Genomic DNA, 22,263 nt, shown 5'->3' on the forward strand with positions numbered 1-22,263 from the left:
GGGAAGCTGCAGGTCCTTGAGTTTGTAGTTGAATCTCCTTTCCAATGAGGGACCAGCAGGAAGGAAAACTGAGCCCAACCCACTCTGCACGTGAAAGCCTGGCAGTGTGACTTTTATTTTTTTGTGATGTTCCGCACAGCCCTGTAATCTCTTATTTTGGCAAGCCAGAGCTGAATCTGTGGTCCGGTAGCCCCGGGCAACCAAAAGCTGAGACAAACAGAGGAAGTGTCATTACTCACATGTTTCCCCAGCCACCTCATCTGGGCCTGGTGCTGCCAGCTGCCGCCCCTCTTGCGAGGTGGAGCTCTTCAGCATGGAGGCGGACCAGGCCCCACATGGAGACTGTGCAGGGTGTCATGCCCTGGGCCCCTAGTGCCCCTAGCCTCCCTCTTGGCTCCTTACTTCTCTGCACTCTTTCTGTAATTTGTTTGTAGTCTGGATTTTATTTTATGGCAGACTTTATGGTGAAAACAGGGAAGTATCTATTTCCTTCAAGCAGCCTGAAGGCCTCGGGGGGATCACGGGAGCTCACCTCCCACCCCTTGGTCCCTAGCATGCTTACACAGGCGTGCACATGCACATACACACAAACATGTGCATGCATGCGTGTGCGCGCGTACACACACACACACACACACACACTCGTACATACTCTTGAGTCATCCTGTTGATGTCCAGGATATTGTGTCTTATAAACAGAGCTGATGGAAGCGGGTGTGCTCAGGAAATCTGCAGGCCCTTGAGCTGCCTTTGCTAGCAACTCTTAGGAAGCTCACCTCCTGCTGGGTCCTCTCTTTCCCAAAAGGGAGAGGGGAGAATCAGATCATGGATCCCAGCCTGTGGTGCTCATATCTCTCTGGGTTTTTGAAAATATAAATAGTTTCGGGCAGCCCATGTGGCTCAGTCTTGAGTCTCTGCCTGTGGCTCAGGTCATGATCCTGGAGTCCTGGGATCGAGTCCTATGTCGGGCTTCCCGCAGGGAGCCTGCTTCTTCCTCTGCCTGTGTCTCTGCCTCTCTCTGTGTCTCTTATGAATAAATAAATAAATAAAATATTTGAAACAAAATAATCTTTTTTTTTAATTTTTATTTATTTATGATAGTCACACAGAGAGAGAGGGAGAGGCAGAGACATAGGCAGAGGGAGAAGTAGGCTCCATGCACCGGGAGCCCGACATGGGATTCTATCCCGGGTCTCCAGGATCGCACCCTGGGCCAAAGGCAGGCGCCAAACCGCTGCGCCACCCAGGGATCCCCGAAACAAAATAATCTTAAAAAAAACATTGTTTCAGGGTTTTAAAAGTCTGCTGGAGATTGAAGTCTGCTGGAGATTGAACTGACATTTCCAGGGTAGGCCCAGGTTTCCTTGCTTGTGATTGGAATTGCATGAACTCTGTTAGTGGTTTGTGTTTTCTGTCCTAATTGGGTCACTTTTCTTGCATTTGACTCATAATAAAATGGGGGATGAATTTATTCATTCCTAATACATTTCATTTGATAGGAAGATTATTTCCATCACTGTATCCAGGGCTTCAAAGGGATTGGGGAGGGATGTTCTCCGGGAGGTGACAAGTCTCCATTTATGTTTCTTGAAAGAGGGTCTTTGATTCTTCCTGCACTAGCATTTACTGTCTCTTATTTTATTTCATTTTTAATAAAGATTTTATTAATTTATTCATGGGAGACACAGAGAGAGAGAGAGAGAGGCAGAGACACAGGCAGAGGGAGAAGCAGACTCCATGCGGGGAGCCTGATGTGGGGGGACTCAATCCTAGGACCCTCGTATCACGCCCTGAGCCAAAGGCAGACTCAACCACTGAGCCACGCAGGTACCCCTACTGTCTCTTATTTTAGAGCCAATGCCTACTTGCTATGTCAACAGGACAGATTTGTTTTGCTTGTCTTGGTCTTACTCCGTTTTATGCAAAAGACTTAAAGTTCCATGCCTTTCCTGTGGCCCGGGAGCCTCCGGTCTCCTTCCAGTAAGGTCTTTATCCTGACCCTTCCCATACATATGACTCCTCGTGGGTTTGTTACCTTAGCGCACCTCGCCGAGCCCTTCCACTGCTCCCTGGCCGACAAGCAGCACTGGGGAGAAGGTCCTCAACGTCCTAGATTCTCTGCCCTTAAGATGACCTAAGCCCTGACTGCCCCCCCCACCCCCCACCATGTGATACTTCTTAGTAAAATGGAACATTTAGGGAAGACCAACTTCTTGCCAGGAACTGGCTCAAGCAACCTTTTGTCCTCAAGACAATCCTTTTTTGCTTTTAATTTAATGAATGCTTATGTAAAACCTTCTGCGTAAGCATTGTCCTAAGCCCTTTATAAATACTATTTCATAACAACCCTGTGAGTGTGTACTATTACAATTTCCATTTTACAGGTAAGGAGACTGAGGCCCAGAGAAGGAGACGGTTGCTAAGGTTATCTAGCTTGTGGATGGATGCTAGAGCTGGGGTGCCAGCTCAGGCAGTCTAACTATGGAGTTCATGCTTTTAACCCCTATCCTAGGAAGTAGCCACTGTTGCTGCTCTTTTGCAGATGGGGAAACTGAGGCATGGAGGAAGTGGGTTAAGTTACTTGCATAAGGTCCTAGAACCTAGTCAGTGGCAGAGCCATGACCTCAACCCCAGAGAGGTGAGCTGTGGAGCCAAGCTCTGCACTTCAGCAGTGCTGCACTGCCTGTGGGTTTTCTTTTCTTTTCTTTTCTTTTCTTTTCTTTTCTTTTCTTTTCTTTTCTTTTCTTTTCTTTTCTTTTCTTTTCTTTTCTTTCTTTTTTTTCTTTTCTTTTCTTTTCTTTTCTTTTCTTTTCTTTTCTTTTCTTTTCTTTTCTTTTCTTTTTTCTTTTCTTTTCTTTTCTTTTCTTTTCTTTTCTTTTCTTTTCTTTTCTTTTCTTTTCTTTCTTTCTTTCTTTAACAAAGATTTTATTTATTTATTTGAGAGGGAGAGAGAAAGCATGAGCAGGGGGAGGGACAGAGGGAGAGGGAGAAGCAGGCTCCCCACTGAGCAAAGAGTCCCCCTGGGGCTTGATCCCAGGACCCTAGGATCATGACCCGAGCTGAAAGCAGACGCTTAACCAACTGAGCCACCCAGGCGCCCCCACCTGTGGGTTTTCATCGTACCTTGTTTCTGGCGCATTCGGCATGGACACTCACAGCATCAGAGACTATTCCCACACAGCACTGTGTTTCCTGGTTCTCTAACACTTCCTTCATGAGTGAGAGCCCAGCTTTGCAGGCAGTGGTGCTGAGGCCCAGTGGTCTGAGCAGGGCATCTGCAGCCCTGTAGGGAGGAGTCACTCCCCGGGGCTTCATGATGCTCTGAGGAATCCCAGGATCAAAATGCTAGCCTGTAGCCAACTTTGTGGTTCTCCCACCAGTGCAAGGATAGGAGATGCCATAAACCTGGCTTTTCTTCAGACTCCGAATGCCTGTCTAATTACAGGAAACAGAACCCTCCTCCCGCTGTTAGCCAACGATTTCAACATCTCTTGGAGAAATTCTCCATGGACCTGAAGTTTGAAGCTTTGCATTCTAACGAATTTGGCTGGGATTTTCACCTTTGGCTCTCCTTGCCTTTTCCCCGGGCCACGATTTCATCATCGTGCTTTGGGGATGGCACTTCCTCTTGAGTGTCTGTCTTTCTGTGAACATACATGGAGCTGAGACAAAGCGCAGCCTCTCTGTGCACCTGGGGCCTTGGGGAGGCTGGGGTTCTCTCCAGCTCTGCTGCTCTGCCTACATCTCAGATGCTTGGCAAGGCAGCCTGAGTGGGAGTCGTCTTTGGGCTCCCGAGACAAAGCTGCGAGATGGGTTGAGGGGGGACCAGAGCTAAGATGGTGGATATGGCCATTTAATCATGGTCTTGTTAAATCGTCAGTGACTTCTTTGTACAGCTGGTTGGTCTGGTCTCTCATGGATTACGCAGTTCCCTATTTGGGTCTTGGAAGATGGCCATTTATCTGAAACAGAGAAGATGGCTTAGCAGAGTGAAAAGATCTTTGTTTCCTACCCCCTTAAATAGTAAGCAAATAAAATGAAAACACCAGCACTGGCTGGGGTGACATCCTGGCATGTTGCTGGTGGCAGTGTGAAGGGGTGACACTTTTGGAATGCAACATGGTCATCTGTGTTAAGAACCATATAGTTTATCCCAGCTCTGGGGCCCTCTCCAGAGAAAAGCACCAAGAAAAGGAGAGAGGGATTTGCATGGCTGCACTCCTGAGAACATTAAGTAACATGGGAAAACTGGAAGCAGTCTATACGTTCAAAAGAGGGAAGTGATTAACAAAGTTCTAGAAGATTCCCCCCAAAATAGCTCTTAGAATAATGGTATTATGAAGATTGTAGGATGAGATGGTATTAAGGAAAAAGGCATCATGCCCTGTCATTACCCCCCCCCCCCCCCATATAAAATATATCTACAAGACCAATCTGGAAGATGATACAAAAAAGGTTTCTGGTTACTATTAGGATGGTGGGGTTTAGGTACTATTTTCTTCTTTTATAAAAGAAAAAAGTGAAGGCCACAGTGCAGATTTTTGCTTCAGACCTCAGATTGATTCTGGTGTTACTCATCTCGTGTATCTTTTAGCAACTCTTGAAACTTCCCTGGGACTCAGATTCCCTGTAAAAAGACAAAACGATTTCTAAGTATCCTGGATCTGAACCTGATTCTTGCCATGGATACCTCTTCAGGTAGAATAAGACCGACATCTGGGCACTCAGGAGCATCGTTGGTCACCACCAACCGTCGGAGACAACTTTAAACATTTCTGGTGGTTAAGTGGTGCTCCTGCAGCTTTGTTCTCACCATTCATGGTTTGATAGAACCTTCCCCCATGGCATGTCATTTCTGAGTGAATTTAGAGCAAACTACCAAGTACTACCCCAGAGGCTGAATTTGAAGTAAACTGTTCCTGGTGAAGTGACTTTCTTCTCTCCCTCCCCAAGTCCACTGGTCAACTCTGGCGGACCCTTCCTGGGAAGGTTGAGCCCATGCTGCCTACAGATGGGCTCTCACACTCTTCCAGTCTCTCCATGTCTCCTCCTGCTAAGTCAGGGAGAGGCTATCTGCCCATTGTGTGGTTTGTCGCTCTTCAAGGATTTACACGTTATAAATGACCCTTCATCGCCACACACAGATTTCATTAGCCTGGCCTTTGATCTTGTGTGCCATGTGCACGCTGGGCCATGTGCAGGCTACGCCAGGCCTCAAAGAAAAGGGTTTTACGAGGTGCTGACATTTTGACAAGCTTTTTATCCGACACCCCAAGTTGACTGTCACCGGCTCACATTGGCCATTTCCTCCTCTGTCCACTAGGTTAAGGTCATTAGCTGCACACTTAAGTGAACCTGCATATGTTGTTGATGATAGAAAAAAGCCTACGTTTGAAGAGTTGAGGTGAATGGTTTTTGTAGAAACCCTGGGAAGGTGGTGGTTAGTAAAGGCGGTAAAAAACGGTAGGTTTGAGCTCCGGCTCTGTGAGTTTGTGTCTGCAGGACTGCAGGCAGGTCTCTCTGTGCCACCAGCACCATAAATATATCTGCCTCCCTATTAAAGCATCCAATGAGGTAAGGCATATGGTAGCACTTTGTGAATCGCTGAAAAGCTGTACCCATGTGAGGTCGATACCATTGCCATCACATAAATGCAAACAGTGGTATGAACTTATGACATGGTTCCATTGTCCCCCTGGAAAAGACTTCTACAGGGGTGGATATATTTCTCTAATGCGGGAGCTCTGGTCATGCCTGTGTTATATTGTGAAAAAGGAGGAAAGCTGAGGATGTCTTTGTAGGATCGTCTTCAGAGTCAGAGATAACGCTGGGTTTAGAGGCTGGGCCTTCTCTGCCCTGCTCCCCACTTCTCGTTTCCCATCCTCAGACTCCACCTCTGAGCCCTCAACTCCCAGAGTCAATCTTCCAGCAACCTGGAAAGAGTGTGATCTCATTCCAGCGAGCGCAGGCCACAGGAAGGGAAATGGGTGGACAGGAAGCGTGGACTGCACGTGCCCACCCCCTGCTTCTAGATGGGCAGCTCCCATCACGTGCAGAAGCCAACACCAACAGGTGCTGCTGCCTGCGGGTCTCCCCTGCTTCTAGCTGCTCATCCTGGGATTCACCTGAGACCCAGGAGAGTCCCAGACCCCAGATCCGTCACCCATTGAATGTTGAGCCTGAGACGCACTGAGGAAGACAGCAGGAAGCAGAGGAAGGAGGAGGAAGGAGATCAGGAGGGAGGAGAGAGAGGACATGGCTAGGGGCAACAAGACTAGAAAAGAAACAAGAGCAAGAAATAAGGGGCCCTGTGCAGGCCAGCTGGAGGAGGGCCTGCAGTTCTGTGGTTCAGGTCCCCGGCCCAGGACCTTTTGAATAAATGTCAGACATGTGAGTGGAATTGAAGGATGTCGGACGGAGCTCCTGGGAACAGCAGCTTTGCAAACACTGGGGCAAAAGAGGGGCCAGGGGACAGTTGTTGAGAGAAGCTGAGGCAAGCATGTGGGGTGCTGTCCAGAAGCTGGGGTGGGTGTGGGCAGCCGGACGCTGCGGGCAGTCACACCAAGGCCTTGGAGGGTGGTACTGGTCCCCAGGGGATGGGGAGAAATGAGAGCTGGTTCGGGGGTGTTGGCACACTAGAGCCAAGGGTGCAGTTAGCCACGAGTGAATGGGAGGTGACAAGGTAAGGCATCAACAGCATTCAGCTCTTTGCAGAGCTTGGTTGAGAAGGGAAGAGTGGGGATGTGCAGTAGGCTGAGGATCGAGCAAAATCCCTTCCTGTGTGCACACTGTAATGCCTTTTTTTTTTTTCCCCCGAAACTAGATTTTAAGCATTTTAAGGGTATGGTTTGTATCTTCTACCTCTTTGTTTTCCTCCAAAGCTGGCTGGTCATCAGATCACATAAGAGGTTGTTTGCTTGTTTTATAAATACATTTTACTGGATCTCGCTTCAGCCCTTATTCCCTCCAGATTCTGGCTTAATGATTCTAGCAGCGATCACTGGATGCGGAACAATTACTCCTGGCTCAGCTTGCTTTGTATGACTATACTTGTTCAGCTTTATTTATTTATTTTATTTTTTTTACTTGTTCAGCTTTAAAAGAAAGGTTACATTAAAGAAAGTTTGGCAAAGAGAAAGGGATTACCCAGGTGTCTCTAAGGTCAAGCACTTAGGAGCATGAGTTAATAACCCTGTGGTTGTTAGGCTAATTATACCATTTTCTTTTTATTGAATTAATTGAACTGCATGCTGTAGTTATAAAAAATAAAGGGATAAGGCTCCATTTCCCTTCTCAATGATCCATTCCTCCCCACTCTTAAGAGTAGAGGTTCTGGAGTCAGACTCTGGGGTCACATTGCACCTATGCCCGTCAACGGTTGTACTGGCTATGGCCACATTATTCACACCTTCCAGAGTTCTACCAAGAGCCTTGCTTGGCCAAGGCACACGCGGTATGAATGTTGCAGACCTTCTGTATGTATCTCTGCATGCTAAGTAATACGAGCAGGTTACTTAACCCCACTGCCCTCAGCTTCTCCACTTGAAAACGGGCCCATGCTGGCCCAACGTAAGGATTAAACAAGATAATCCACAAAAGATGCATGAAATTGTACCAGACATAGGAAGTATTCAATAAGGATTATTTTTACTGTTACTCCCATTTTGAAATGTGTGAATTAGACTTATGTTAAAGGTAGTTCACTGTGGTGGGTCCCCTTGCCAGCATTCAGGAAGGCTGGGATTTAACAACCATGGCAGACAGACAGGAAAGCTGCAGGCTCCAAGAGTGCTAGGGATCCCTGGATTGGAGTGTTCATCCCAGAGCCCCATGGCTGGGCCTCCTGGAGAAAGAGGTTCCTTGGTGCTCCAGTCCTAGGGTTGGCCACGGCCTTTCAAGTCCTAGGGCCAGAGGCATGTGTGATGTTTGGTCTCTCCTCTGCTTATTAAGCACCAGTCCTCCTGCTTGATGCTTTAGGGGGTACAGGGAAGAGGATGTGCTCATTGGAATAGCACTTTGTTGTTTACTAATACCATCTTACTGGGCACTAGCAAAAGTGCTATGAGATGTGTTATTGGCACTGGTTTGTAGATGAAAAAAATTAGGCACAAACATTCAAGGCAGTTCCAGCTCTTGGGAAAATGCTTCTATGTATTGCCAGAGAAGCGACATATTTGTGCAAGGCAGGTAGGTTGCCCCAGAAGCTTGTGCTTTAGAGGCACCTGAGATACTTCACAAAGGGGTTTATGTGTAGCAGTTTTCCTTACAAAGGAGTATGACTCATTCAGCTGGTGTTTGTTGAGCACAGTTCTGAGGCAGGCATCCTTCTAGGAAGTTCCCCTTTCATCTCATTTACATCTCACTGGAACCCTGTGAGTAGGTACTAATGTTAGTTCCATTTTCCGGTGGAGGAATCTGAAGGCCAGAGAAGATGAGTATCTTGAAGAAAACCTCATGATGAAAAGGTGGAACTGACCAGGCATAGGGCATCTGACCCTGGTCCTTCCTCTACTACCTCTCCTCTGGGTACCCCTTATGTTCCTAAGGACAGGTGCTTTCTCTTCCTTTTCTGCTTTTTTTCTAGAACACAACCATGTTATTCTAACTGGCAGGACAGGGGCTTTTATCTCTCTACCAACAAAAGCTATTCTCTGCTGAATAGGTCACTGGCATTTTGCTGAGTAGATGACAGCTCGATGCCCTCATGGATGAGCCAGCGGTGGTTTCTGTTGTCATCTCCCTGATGGTTTGCTTTTAATTCAAGCCCACTGATTAATCTAGGACAAGAAAGGGAGAGGCAGACGTACGGACAGCTAAGTGACAGGACTAGAGAATGAGGTAGTGATGATTCTGGAATGGGAGGCAGGAGATGGGCAATTCTGATAGAGTAAATACCACTGGGAGTGTGGGGTGGTGTGTGTACTAATTGGAGTTTCTAGAACTGCAACCGTGTGTGAGGCTTCAGAGAGACTGGGGCCAAAGGGGAGCCCAGCAGAGCTATCCCCCTCTTTCTCCTGCTCCACCTGCTTATCTAACTGGCAGACTTTTGAGATGTAAGTCCTGCTCAGCCACTTCAATTCCCGAACAGGGACCATGATGATGATTTTTCTGACATCTCTATGTGTTTTCAGTAACGTTGGGTCCCTTGAGAGCTGATCAGAAACACTAACTGCTTGGGGTTTTGGGTTATGTCCATGTGGACATCCTGGTTGTGAAGTGTTAAAGTAAAGCAAGTGTTACCCCTGGGAACACTGGGTGGAGGGTCTGAGGACCTCTCATAACTGTGTGTGAATCTACAGTTACACTTCCAAGTAAAACGTTAAAAAAAATACGGTCTTTTAAATCCTGCAAACTCCAGAGGAGTTCTTTGTTTGAATTTTCAAGCAGCAGCTCGTTTATTGTGTGTCCAGCACCTTGCCAATATCCTATAAATATAAAAATAGGGTACTGAAAGCGCTTGGGGCGATAAAGAGGAATTGGAGGGCTGATGTGGGCTCCAATGTGGATGAACCTTGAAGACAAGATGCTGACTGAAGGAAGCCAGACACAAAAGACCATGTACTGTATGATTCCATTTACACGAAATGTCCAGACTGGGCAAATCTCTAGAGGCAGAAAAAAGCAAATTAGTGGTTGCCTTAGGGCTGGGAGCAGCAGGCTTAGGAAGGAATGGGGAAGGATTGTAGATGGGTATGGCTTTCTTTTTTTGGGTGATGTTCCACAATTAGATTGTGGTGATGGTTGCGCAACTCTCCGACTGGCCTAGAAGCCAGTCTAGTTAGCCAGTCTGGTTGAATTGTACCAGTTTAAATGGGCGCATTGTGTAGTATGAATTACATCTCAGTAAAACTCTTTATAAAATATGGGGTCTCTTGACAGTTTCGAGAGAAGTAATAGTAGCCCTTTGGAAAGAGCTGGTGTCTTCTAGGAGTAAGTACTTCTGCGTACTGTCTGTAACTCCTAAATTCAGGCCACCGTCCCAGGGCATGTTCTTGGCTCCCTCCTAAACCAGATTCGCAGGCCTACCATTGGAACCACAGTGTGTTTCTGAGCATTCAGCTCAGGGGAATGAAGGCTCAGTGTGTGCCAGACGTTCTTTCTGCCAGGTGCTTTCATACATGCTTTCTTCAACCTCCTGCAGCTCTGCACGGTGGGTAGTTTCGTGCCTATGTTTTATGCATGAAGGCATAGAGTTCCCAAAGAGTATATACAGCAGGGTAGAGCTGCCCTGAGAACCAGCTTTTTGACCCCTGGATCGTTAACTTTACTGCCCGGTTGGGAGGCTGGGTTGATGAGCTTTTGCTCACATCTTAAACAAGGGGAAAAAGTCAGCTACAAGGCAAGAGCCAGGCTCTTGCAGGGGCAGGTAGCTTAGGAAAATCACCAGATTAAAGGCCTGTGAGTTCTGGGCAAATCCTTTGCAGGCTGGTGTCTTCAGTGGGGGAATTTCTCTTTCCTCCGGAAGAGAGGATGACTTTTTGCCCTGTTCCCTGGAGTGGCTCTTCCCAGGAGTCAGCTCCTATGGAAAGAGAACTGTGGGAAAACACAAGGAGGCTTTTCATGGACACTTTTCTGAGTGTCATTAGTTCTTAGAGGAAACATGTTTATTTCCCTGGAGCCCTCAGCTTTGCCTGTGCCCTGAGTTTTCCAGAGTTCGTAAGGCTAAGAGCTGTTTTTGAAAATGGAGGGAGGCCATTTTCCTGACTGTATTACAGTCAGGGAACCTGGTGTTTTTTTGCAACTGAGAATGCTGTTGAGTAGTGAAACAGGACCCTCATGGTAAAATGGGCATGTGTGAATCCAGGTGGTAGGAGAAGTAAATGGGAAGAGATATGCACTCAATTAGTGATGTTCAGAGTGGTCTAAGGCAGACATATCAGCTCCAAGAGAGATTATTAAAAATGCAAGTTTTCAGGTTCCAGCCCAGACCTACAGAATCTGAAATTCTGGGGATGATGTCCAGGAACCTGTGTTTTAGTAAGCTCTCAAGAGAATTTTTAAACACATTTAAGTTTGAATAGCTTAGCACCATACGACCTCACATATACTTGAGGTTGAGCAGAAAAATCTGGTCATGTTCCCAGGAGAGCACCTCCTTCTGCGCTTGACCTGATCTTGCAGGGAGGAATGTGAGCTGGAAGGGAGCATTGACTCATTTATCGAAAACATTTATTGAGCACTTCCTCTCTTGCAGGCCCTCAATCCCTGCGCTGAGGGAGTTCACATCTAGTGGGGGAGTCAGATAGCAAATGAGGGGAGCGGGTGCAGAAATTACCACAGATGGGGATGTGATTCTGGGATGTGGCGTATACCCAAGGAGGCAGAGATGCCCACGTAAAGAGCCAGAGGAATGGGTTTCCAGAGAGGGAACTGCTGGTACAAAGGCCCAGAGGTGGGGAGGAGTCAGGCAGGTCCCTGAGTGAAAACAGCTGGAGGCTGATGGTGGTGAGCAGGGTTAGGGGCTGAGAGTACATTGGTGAGATGAGACTGGGTCTGTAGGAACAGGGAGGGGATTTGTTTTTTTTGGTTATTATTATTTTTTTAAGATTTTATTTATTTATTCATGAGAGACATAGGGCGAGGGAGAAGCAGGCTCCTTTGGAAGCCCAGTGTGGGACTTGATCCCAGGACCCCAGGATCACGCTCTGAGCTGAAGGTAGATGCTCAGTCACTGAGCCACCCAGGTGCCCCAAGGGAGGGGATTTGAATTTGACCCTAAGGGTAGTGGACACCTATCGGAGGATTAATCAGCAGAGTGATGGGATCTGGGTAAAGATTTAAGAGGATCATCTGGCTGCTTATATGCAGGCTGGTGTGGCAGAACGAGGGATGAAGTCAGGAGTGTGACCAGGGAGGGTCTGTCGAAATTATGATTGCCACAAAATCATATTTTCTTCTCCTCCTCCCCACCTGCCTCCCTTCTTCTTCTGGTGTGGGGGGACATAAGAAAATTAGAATTGTTTTGTCAAGGTTTCTGTGTCAGCATTTTAAAGATGGAACCGACTTGCATTACAAGTGCGCATCCTCATTGCTTTCATTAGTTAATATGATGTGTGTTACAGTACCAGCTGTGCGTGTACCCATTTAATCACATATACTACTGCTTTTATTTATTTATTTATTTATTTATTTATTTATTTATTTAATTTATGATAGTCACAGAGAGAGAGAGAGAGAGGGAGGCAGAGACACAGGCAGAGGGAGAAGCAGGCTCCATGCACTGGGAGCCCGACGTGGGACTCGATCCCGGGTCTCCAGGATCGCGCCCTGGGCCAAAGGCAGGCGCCAAACCGCTGCGCCACCCAGGGATCCCACTACTGCTTATTTTTAAAAGTACATTTTGTTGAAAGAAAATTCAGCTTCGTTGTCCACATTTTTGAGACCTATAAAACCAAGCTCAGTTATTATTATTATTTTTTTGAATTTTATTTATTTATTCATGAGAGACACAGAGAGAGAGGCAGAGACATAGGCAGAGAGAGAAGCAAGCTTCCATGCAGGGAACCCGATATGGGACTCGATCCCAGGTCTCCAGGATCACACCCTGGGCCAAAGGCAGATGCCCAACCGCTAAGCCATCCAGGGATTCCCCCCCCAAGCTCAGTTATTACAGTTCAGCAGCATCTGCAAGATTTTATCCATTTCAGAAATTCGAGCTCACTAGCATTGCCGTGGCTGGCATTTTCTTAGCTGAGAATTGCTTACCCCAGTCTAGAAAACCTAATGTTTTATTTAGAAGAATGATTCATTGCTTTAGGTGTCTAGAGTCCTGGGTTTTATCTTTGTTTGCCTAAGGTTTTTTTTTTTTTTTTTTAAATTTTATTTATTCACGAGAGAAAGAGAGAAAGAGAGGGGCAGAGACACAGGCAGAGGGAGAAGCAGGCTCCACGCAAGGAGCTTGATGTGGGACTTGATCCCGGGACCTGGAATCACACCCTGAGCCAGAGGCAGACGCTTAACCACTGAGCCACCCAGGCGTCCCTGCCTGCCTGAGTTTGGTTTGACCTCGGACAAGTCATTTCATATTTTAGCGTCTCTGTGCAGAAGATTGGGGGTAATTGTTCTGGTACACCTCTCATCATCAGGGTTACTGGGCAAGAGCTCTCTGAGACTTAGAGATACAGTACGTCTGCAAAGGCCCTGTGGCAGAAGGGAGCAGGAACTGGAAGTTAATGTGGTTGGAGGGCAGAGTGCAAGGTGGAGGTAATCCAGAGTGATGTAGAGGTAGACAAAGACCAAGCTGGGCCAAATCTTCTTGGAGACTTGGTTCTTTATCTTAAGAGCAAGGGGAAACTGTTGAAAGATTTAAATAGGGGAATGACAAAAGATCAATAGATATGCTGTTTCATTTAATCCTCATAAGAAATGTGTGTAGCAGCTAATATTCCCATTTTAAACCACTGGAGAAATTTAGGGTAGTGGAGATTAAGCAGCATACCCAAGAGCATGTTGCTGGTAGGTGGTGGAGCCAGGAGACCAACTCAGGTCAGCCGGAGTCCAAAGTCCCCTGCCCGGAGTCCAAAGTCCCCTGCCCTCCATCTCAGGCTAACTCAATAACTATATAACAATAACCACTGTTTTAAAAGACACTTTGAACTCTTAAGACGAAAGATCTCCCTTAAATGACAAAGTGGTATTATGCGGCAGAAATATGAGCGGTGAGGAGAGATTGGATATGCCTAGAACCTTTCAGAGCCCCAGTCTGCATGGCCATGGTCCAGCATCTTCAAGTTCCTTGCCGTCTGGTGAGGGGCGTCTCACTGGCAGCTCTCAACACACAGAAAGGGTTGGCAGCTCCGGCCGGCCATTCGACACTGCCATTGTCCATAAGGACTCATTGTTCAGGAAATGTGCCCGAGGTACGAGCTTTCAGGGCTTTTGAGCTGGGCGATCAGATCCGGGCAGTTCATGCATGGTTTCGCTGGAGTAATCAGGCCATGCCTAGTTTTGCTTTCTGCTTTCTCCCTCTTGGGGAGTCAGCTGGTTTAAGTGGATTCTTAGAAGCAGGTTATAGAGATCACCATCTCGATTTTGAACCTAAGAAGTCTTGCTCAAGGTTGAAATGGGAAAACAGCTGTGACCCATGGCCCTTGAGACTTGTTGATAACTGCCAGTGTCTCTTCTTTTCTAGTTGACCATGTCGTGCCCGAGCCCGGGACAAGCCTGCTGGCAGCCTTCGACCAGTGGAGGGAATGGGCTGACAGCAAGTCCTGCTGTGACTATTCTCTGCATGTGGACATCACTGAATGGCATAAGGGCATCCAAGAGGAGATGGAGGCCCTGGTGAAGGACCACGGTAGGTTGTGCTGACCAACAGCTCTGGGGATATTTCCATTTCGGTGCATGAGCTGGTGCAGGTCTGTGAATAGCACTTGCAGATCCCTTTCATGCCTTACCTCTGTGCCTGCTAGGAGAGAGGGTTGAGCTGTAGCTGGTGCCCATTGGAGGTGACCAAACCGGGGCAGCAACAGAAGCTTTCATTGACATGAGAACCTGAGCTATACCATGGGGACCAGTTCTTAAGTAACAACTACTCACAGCTTACTGGTTTGAGGGATCTGCACCCAGCTAGGTTGGAGACTTGAGGCCGAGAATGCCTATCCTAGTGATGATTCTAGGTGATCATGGGGAGGTAGGTGCCTGGGACACTGAGTGGGGAAGTTGGGCAAGCTCTTTTTACAACCCCGTAAGAACCAGGATAGATTTGGGGATGAGGAGGCTCTGGGACAACATGAAAGATCCCTTTTTATTTCTTTTATTCTTCCTTTTTTTTTTTTTAAGAGTTATTTATTTTAGAGGGAGAGAGGGAGGTAGAGGGGTAGATAGGAGCAGAGGGAGAGAGAGAGAGAATTTTAAGCAGACTGCCCACTGAGCTTAAAGCCTAAAGCAAGGCTCGATCTCATGACCCTGAGATCATGACCTGAGCCGAAACTGAGAGTCAGTCACTTAATCAACTAAGCCACCCAGGTGCCCTGGGTCTTTCTTATTCTATAGGACTATTTTAGGAAATAGGATTCCAGAGGTTGCGTCCTGGAAGATTCCCGGGGAGTCTAGGGGAATCTAGATGACCTCAAGGTGCCTCTGGGACCCTTTTGTCCACAGGATCCTTGGGAGTTGAGGTGGTATTGCCAAGTTCTATCATCTTCTGGGGTCTTCTTGAGGTTGGCTATAGACTAGACTCCTGGGGTGAGAGGTTGATCTCCCTGGATCTTAACTGTCAGGGAAGCACCTGTTGCTTTCATGTTCTGAGATTTCTAAGCTCAGAAATACCATGAACTGTGATTCAATAGCAGGAGGGAAATCTCTAGGCCCGAGTACGGTAGGTAGATATCCATAGATACAGCAGAAAATGCCCCAAATGAAAGTCTGGAGTCTTAAATTTTATGAGGCTCAATTAAAAAAACATCTCTCACATGAGGGTATTGGACTAAAATATCCTGAGATTCCTCCTGGTATGAAGGTCCCACCCAAAAGAAAATAGGTTACCCTTGACCTTTCTTACCTTTGAGAGAATACTGAGGCTTGAGGGGGCTTAACTTTCCATATTTAAAATGAATCAACTTCAAATCAGCTAGGAGAGTTACCATAGCAACTGTTGCCTAGTAGAAGAGAAAGGCTAGGATGTCCTGAGCCATTGAACCCAGACAGCATCCAGCACCCCCAGGTGGCTTGAATTAAGCTCCAGGACTAGAAGATTGTCCGCTCAGTTGTTTACCATTGTGATGGATGTGGGGCAGGGATGTTTGGTCTGGTGTCTCGGGTGACGAGGACTCTGAAATGCCAGGGAGAGAATTGCGACATCAGTTTGTTGGACCCTGTCTTACTTAAAAATGTTTCTTAAAAGTCAGCTTCAAGCGCAGTCTGTTTACCAAAGAAAAGACATTTATTATAGATCCGCATCCACAGAATCTTCTAATTCACGTTCTTCTTAAAGTCCCAACAGTCGAGGGCAACTTTTGTGTTTACTTTTTTAGTTTTTTAAATTGTGGTGAAATACAGCACAGCATAAAATTTACCATCGTAGTCATTTTTAAATGTCCAGTACATTCACATTGTTGTGCAACCATCACACCAGCCATCCCTAGAACTTTGAATCTTTCCAAACTGAAACTCCATCCCCGTTAAACATGAACCCCCCAATCCCTCTCCCCCAGCCCCTGGCAACCCCCGTTCTACTTTTTGTCTCTCTGAGTTTGACCTATTAATGGAATCGTCCTTATCTGTCCTCTAGTGACATTAGCATAATGTCCTCAGGGTTCATCCATGTGACAGGATTTCCTTCCTGCTTAAGGCTGAATAATATTCTGTTGTATGGCTGTATGACATTTCGTGTCTCCATTCATCTGTCAGTGGACACTTCTGCCCTTTGGCTGCTGTGAATACTGCTGGCTGTGTATTTGAATGGATGTACAACACGAGCAACTCTGAATTTCAATATAGTTTTAAACTTAAGAGACAAGCTGTCAAGATATTAAGAAGAACTTCTGCACCCTATTCCCAGATTTTTTTAAAAAAATTTTATTTATTCACGAGAGACAGAGAGAGAGAGGCAGAGACATAGAGGGAAAAGCAGGCTCCACACAGGAAGCCTGATGCAGGACTCGATCCCGGGACTCCAGGATCACGCCCTGAGCCAAAGGCAGACGCTCAACCGCTGAGCCACCTGGGCGTCCCTATTTTTTTTTTTTACTAATTGTTAATATTCCACCCCATTTGTTTTATCCTTATTTCTCTGTCTCCACCTGTGTCTCTGTGTCTCTCTCCTGCTCCCCCCCAACCGCCCATTATATACCTGGTACATGGTGTGTATATATATATATATATATATATATATATATATATATGCGTGGTATTATACTTTTCGTATTCTTTTTCCAGTTTATTTGGTTTGTTTATTAAAGCCAGGTCTCTGCCTCTCTATTTTGTCTCTCTGCTAGGAGTAAATTCCTTCCTTGTGTACATGGCTTTCAAAGATCGCTTCCAGCTCACGGATTCCCAGGTAAGAAAAGGTGGCTTTCCTGAACAGGCGCCTTGGCATTTGGTACATTGGGACCAATGCTCTTGTCTGGGAAGCTGCCTCCCGTGTATGTATGTCCCTTAGCTCCGTGGGAAATGGTTAATGGATGAGGCCCCTGGGTGACTTTAACCTTTAGGGAGGGTGTGATCCCAGTGCCCTGGCCCTCCAGGACTGGTGTTCTCCCAGGCTCTGGAGTCAGCCTCCGAGCTGCCTCTTTGGCTCAGAGCCACCTCCGCAAGCCTGGTGCAGGGCCAGTTGTCCTCCATGAGCCTCCCCTACTCTGTGTCCTTTAGGTTATGCTGCCTTTCTTGGTTATTGAGTGCTCCTGCTCTGCCAAGCGTGGCCAGTAGCCTTGACCTTGGGTCATGTCAAAGGAGATAGCTGTAGTAGTAGCAGCCAAGGGTGCATTTCTGATCCCAGTGGCCGGCAGGGAAGTGGCTGTGCTTGTGTACAGGAAGATGGACACCCCGTCTCCTCTCTGCCCTCTCAGATCTATGAAGTATTGAGCGTGATCCGGGATATCGGTGCGATTGCCCAAGTCCACGCAGAAAATGGTGACATCATCGCAGAGGTATGGGGCTTTCCTCTTGTGTTTTCTTCATGACCTGCGGGGTGAGAGGCGGGCTCGAGAAAGGGAAGGCATTCTGTAGCTCAGCTGTGAGGAGGAAAAGCAGGGTGACCCAGGGCCACCATCTGGGGGCACAGTGCTAGCAGTCTTACCAGCAGCGTGGGTGTTGGTGATGAGCGTGCCTGCCTCCCTGTGTCCTGCGGGACACACAGACTGTTCCCTTTCCACAGAGAAGTCATTTCCCTCTGTGGTCATGCAGCTGCCTCGGGGGTGGGGGGCACATATGGGCTTTCAGCATCCCAGGGGAAGAGCTGAACACACTTGGGAAAGCTCAGGCAGGACTGGGGACGGGGTAGCGATCCCTTCTCTTCACGAGGTCCTGGGATGAGGGCTGTGAGGGGTCAGCAGGACTGTCTTTATGTCTTGTCCGAGTAACTTTTTGGATCAAAGATCTCTAGCAGTCAGAGCCATCTGAAGTCCAGCTCTCCCTGACGGCCTCGCTGTCTTTAACCTTGCAGGAACAGCAGAGGATCCTGGATCTGGGCATCACGGGACCCGAGGGTCATGTGCTGAGCCGGCCTGAGGAGGTGAACATCTGTTGAATGGAATGTGTGACTCGGTGTCCCTTGGGTGCTTCCAGAGCCACAGAGAACCCACTTCTTGCCTGTCGAGATTGGGGCTTCTCAGGATCTGAGTTTGGGCCCTCTGAGAAGTCAAGTTACATGCGTACATGCATGGGTGTCTCTGTAGGCAAAGTGAAATACTAGTCTGAGCCTGGAGATTCTCCTCTGTGTCTGATTCTCTTGTGTGTGTGTGTGTGTGTGTGTGTGTGTGTGTGTGTGTGTGTGGATTCTTTAAGCCCTTCCTTTTTTTTTTTTTAATTTTTTTTTTTTAATTTTTATTTACTTAGGATAGTCACAGAGAGAGAGAGGCAGAGACACAGGCAGAGGGAGAAGCAGGCTCCATGCACTGGGAGCCCGATGTGGGATTCGATCCCGGGTCTCCAGGATCGCGCCCTGAGCCAAAGGCAGGCGCCAAACCGCTGCGCCACCCAGGGATCCCCTTTAAGCCCTTCCTTGAGTGGATATGAACAGCTTTTTATTAGCATCCTGCAATTTGGGTTTCATGGTTCACAATGTGGGCCCTCCAAAATCTCACCACCACCAAGACATCGTCACGGGGATCTTAAAGCTCTTCTACATTGCTAAAAAGCTTAAGGGGAATTGTAGGTTTTTCCATGGAAAGTCTGCGCCAGGTTTCAGCAGAGAGTAGCAGACAATCTTTCAAACCTAAAGAGTTTGAAGGGTTTGAAATTGAGATCCGGAGCACAAGTTGAGGGTCACGGTCGTGGATGTTGAGTCTTGTAAGACAGAAGGGAGGTGCTCACATCTTAGATGGTGGAGAATCTGCTTTTCTAAATTAGAATTTGTGACCTTCTTGGAAATTGGCTCATTGATGAAAGGCTCAAGGTCAGACTTTTGACGACCTGGCTGCTCTGAGCAAATAGAATGCTGGGGGGATCTCATGGAAAAAAACAGACTTTTCTTCTTACAGGAGAGAAGTGACAGGCAGAGAAGGGCAGATAAAATCCTCAAGGAACTGGATGTTGGCTTAACAGGATTTTTCCTTCTGGAAACAGGTAGAGGGAGATGCTTGAGAAGAGTATGAATGGGACCCATGCCCCCAAAGCACAGAACTTTAAAATGGGGAGGTTCCCCCCAGCTCTGGGAAGTGTTCACTCTGGGAGCCACGATGCAGGGAGCATCAGCTCCACCGAAGAAGAAAATAGATTGTCCAGGTTGGGGTGGAGGGCATGGTATCCACAGCCTTTTCCCTCTGACTTTGGGGGAGAAATGAGGCTGGAAAAGGAGAAAGAATGTCAGAAAAAGGGCAGAAAAAGAAGCAGGAGGCACTTGGAATTTCCTGCACATACTGAGGGTTTGCATTTCCTTGTCCTGTCCTAGCTGCACGTGCACATACACAGACACACACAGACACATACACACCAGGGTACCGAAGGTACCATCTGTGGCTCTGAAGACACTTTCCTGTTGTCAGTTGAAGGACAGAAGCTGTGACATTTTCAGTGCTGTCTGGTCCCTGTCCAGGCCTTGGGCTGTAGTTCCTTTCACACCATCGAAGCTGCCCACGCACACTAGAAAGCCACAGGGATGAGCTGGAGCCAGCGCACAGGTGAGGGAGGTTGAAGGTGGCATCTCTCGGCCCTTGTGTCATAGCTGCCTGCTGTCGTGAGTGAATACATGTACACATGTGCAGTCCCATACATGTGTACATTGTAATGCTCACATGTGCACACACGAGTGTATACATGCACATGCAGCAGTCTCATATACACATACGTTGTAATGCTCACACATGCACACCGAGTGTATACATGCACGCATGTGCAGTCCTGTACACGTGTACATTGTAATGCTCACATGCACGTTTGCATGCATGCACATGTGTACTCCTACGCATGCACACACTAGTATTTATGTGTACACATGGGCAATCCCGTACACATGTAGATTGTAAGGCTTACACTTGCACGTTTGCATGCATGCACATGTATACCCCTATGCATGCACACACTAGTATTTATGTGTACACATGTGAAGTCTCGTACATACATACATTATAAGGTTCACATGTGCACGTTTGCACGCATGGACATGTGTACACCTGCGTGCATGTACATACACGCCCGCGGGAGCCTCATCTCCCTATATACCCGATGGACCCCTGTAAGCAGGTGATGACACCCAGGGCCAGACTTAGAAAGTTTGCTCTCACCCTCATCCAGTTGTTTGTGCTGTGTGTTACCTTGTTACACGAGGCTACCTCTGAGAGCCATGCTCTTGTTGAACCTATAGGAACCTCCCTGGGGCTTTGCTTTCCTCTCTCCTTCTGTCTGTTCTCCGTCCGTGGATCCCTGTGGACTGGAAAACAGTGCAAGCCCGGCGTTTACAGAACAGGCAAAAGCTATTGGAGGAGAGTTCGACAGAAGTCAAAACCATTCTTCTGCGGTTCGACCCAGGAGATTTCTCTCATAGCCGTGGTTGCGTGGAGAAGTTCAGAGTCCCTAGAGGTGGATTATGAGACCTTGTTTTGGGGCCAGCAGACCTGGGGTGCCCCAGTTTGAGGAGTTTTTGGCTTTTGGGGAGGGTCCTCTTGTCTCACAAAAGGCTGTTTTAGGTGCTTTCCGGGGTCAGCTGCTTCTTAGCTGCTTCAGAGGCACCTGCTCTCCGTCAGCCCCCATATTTGGTGCTTCCCCTGAGCTTGCCCATCAATGGTGCCCTGCACATGGATGATTGGGCCCAGGTGGGACAGCCAGATGAATGAGGAGAAGGGATTGAGGATGAGTTGGAGAGGAAGAGACCGGTGGAAAGTAACTAGGGAGGGTAGAAAGTGACAGGGGCTCTGGGCTGAAAGACTGGCATTCTGGAAGAAAGTTGGTGTTTTGGGTGAGGGTGATGGCCATGAAGACTCTTTCTCAGAGAAGGGAACTTTCCAACTGGCCAAATGGGAGCTGTAACTAGGGTATGCATACAGTTAGGGGGCTGGGCCATAGAGGGTCTGTTGTGTATAAACACTCTGTGTGTACAGGCACTGTTGTGTATTGGGATTCTTTTTTTTTTTAAAGATATTGTTTATTTATTTGAGAGAAAGCAAGTGAGCCAGTGAGAGAACTAGCATGGGGAGAGGGAGAAGCAGGCTTCTTGCTGAGCAGGGAGCCCAATGTGGGGCTTGATCCCAGGACCCTGAGATCATGACTTGAGCCGAAGGCAGACGCTTAACTGACTGAGCCAGCCAGGCGCCCTGTTGTTTGTACTGACAGTGTTGTGTGTTCTGACACTAGTATCCACCAGACACTACTCTACCAACACTTGCATGTTCCTGGACAAGTGGCTTTCCTCTCTGGATCTTGGGGGTGTCCGATCTTAAAAATCAGCAGGGCTAGGTGATACACCCCAAATCCTTGATAGCTCTGTAATGAGACAAAATGTTTTAATTTTTAAGCTGTAATATTATTTTCATAATATTTTAAGTTGGTCTTACTTAAATCTGTTCACTGTGTGTAAGGGGCATGGGCAGTTACACACCGAAGGATAAATGTGGATCCTTCTATGGTTCTGGGTGGAATGCAGAGAATTGGGGATTAGGGACCCTGTCTTTCCAGGAGGTAACCTTGTAGTTAGGCCTGAGCTCTCACCCAATTGTGCGCTGGGACAGAGGAGGGCTCAGAACTCGCCTTATGACTGATGAGCGAATCCAGAGAGGGCCCTGGGAAGCCAGTCCTGCCAGGGGCAGCCCCCCACCCCCACCATAGAACTGGCACATTCGCTCCATTTACTTCTAATTAGTCTGATTCCACATTCCAGTTCACCCAGGACAGTCCCAGTCCACGCCCATTGCTCCCATGCAGTTATTAATAGTTTTCTGTTCACTTTCTGAAGTATTTGTGTTGGGCCAATAAATTGGGTAGTCATTGGCGCCCCCGGGAAGCCGTGAGGATTCTAGAGGAGTCCTTTCCATGCTTCACACTATGGGGACTTTTCAAGTGACCGCAGGGATTCAGGCCATCCCTCTTCTGTGCTCCCCGGGCCAGAGGCACTGCTGTTGTAATTGGAGTCACGGAGAGGGAGGGCCAAGAGGGAGGGCCAAGAGGGAGGGC

At 47.6% G+C, this 22,263-nt stretch overlaps 1 protein-coding gene across 3 annotated transcripts in view; it reads left to right on the plus strand.

The window, feature by feature from the left end:
- DPYSL2 (dihydropyrimidinase like 2) overlaps positions 1–22,263 on the plus strand; it is a 140,566-nt gene that overhangs the window by 93,111 nt on the left and 25,192 nt on the right. For all 3 annotated transcript variants that reach the window (XM_055345923.1, XM_055345924.1, XM_055345925.1), the window contains exons 4-7: positions 14,132–14,296; positions 16,938–16,999; positions 17,508–17,588; positions 18,104–18,172. In XM_055345923.1, the coding sequence (XP_055201898.1) occupies positions 14,132–14,296; positions 16,938–16,999; positions 17,508–17,588; positions 18,104–18,172 (377 nt within the window). The remainder of the gene's footprint in view (positions 1–14,131; positions 14,297–16,937; positions 17,000–17,507; positions 17,589–18,103; positions 18,173–22,263) is intronic.

Source organism: Nyctereutes procyonoides, unplaced genomic scaffold (genome assembly GCF_905146905.1).
Source record: "Nyctereutes procyonoides isolate TBG_1078 unplaced genomic scaffold, NYPRO_anot_genome, whole genome shotgun sequence".
NCBI lineage: Eukaryota > Metazoa > Chordata > Mammalia > Carnivora > Canidae > Nyctereutes > Nyctereutes procyonoides.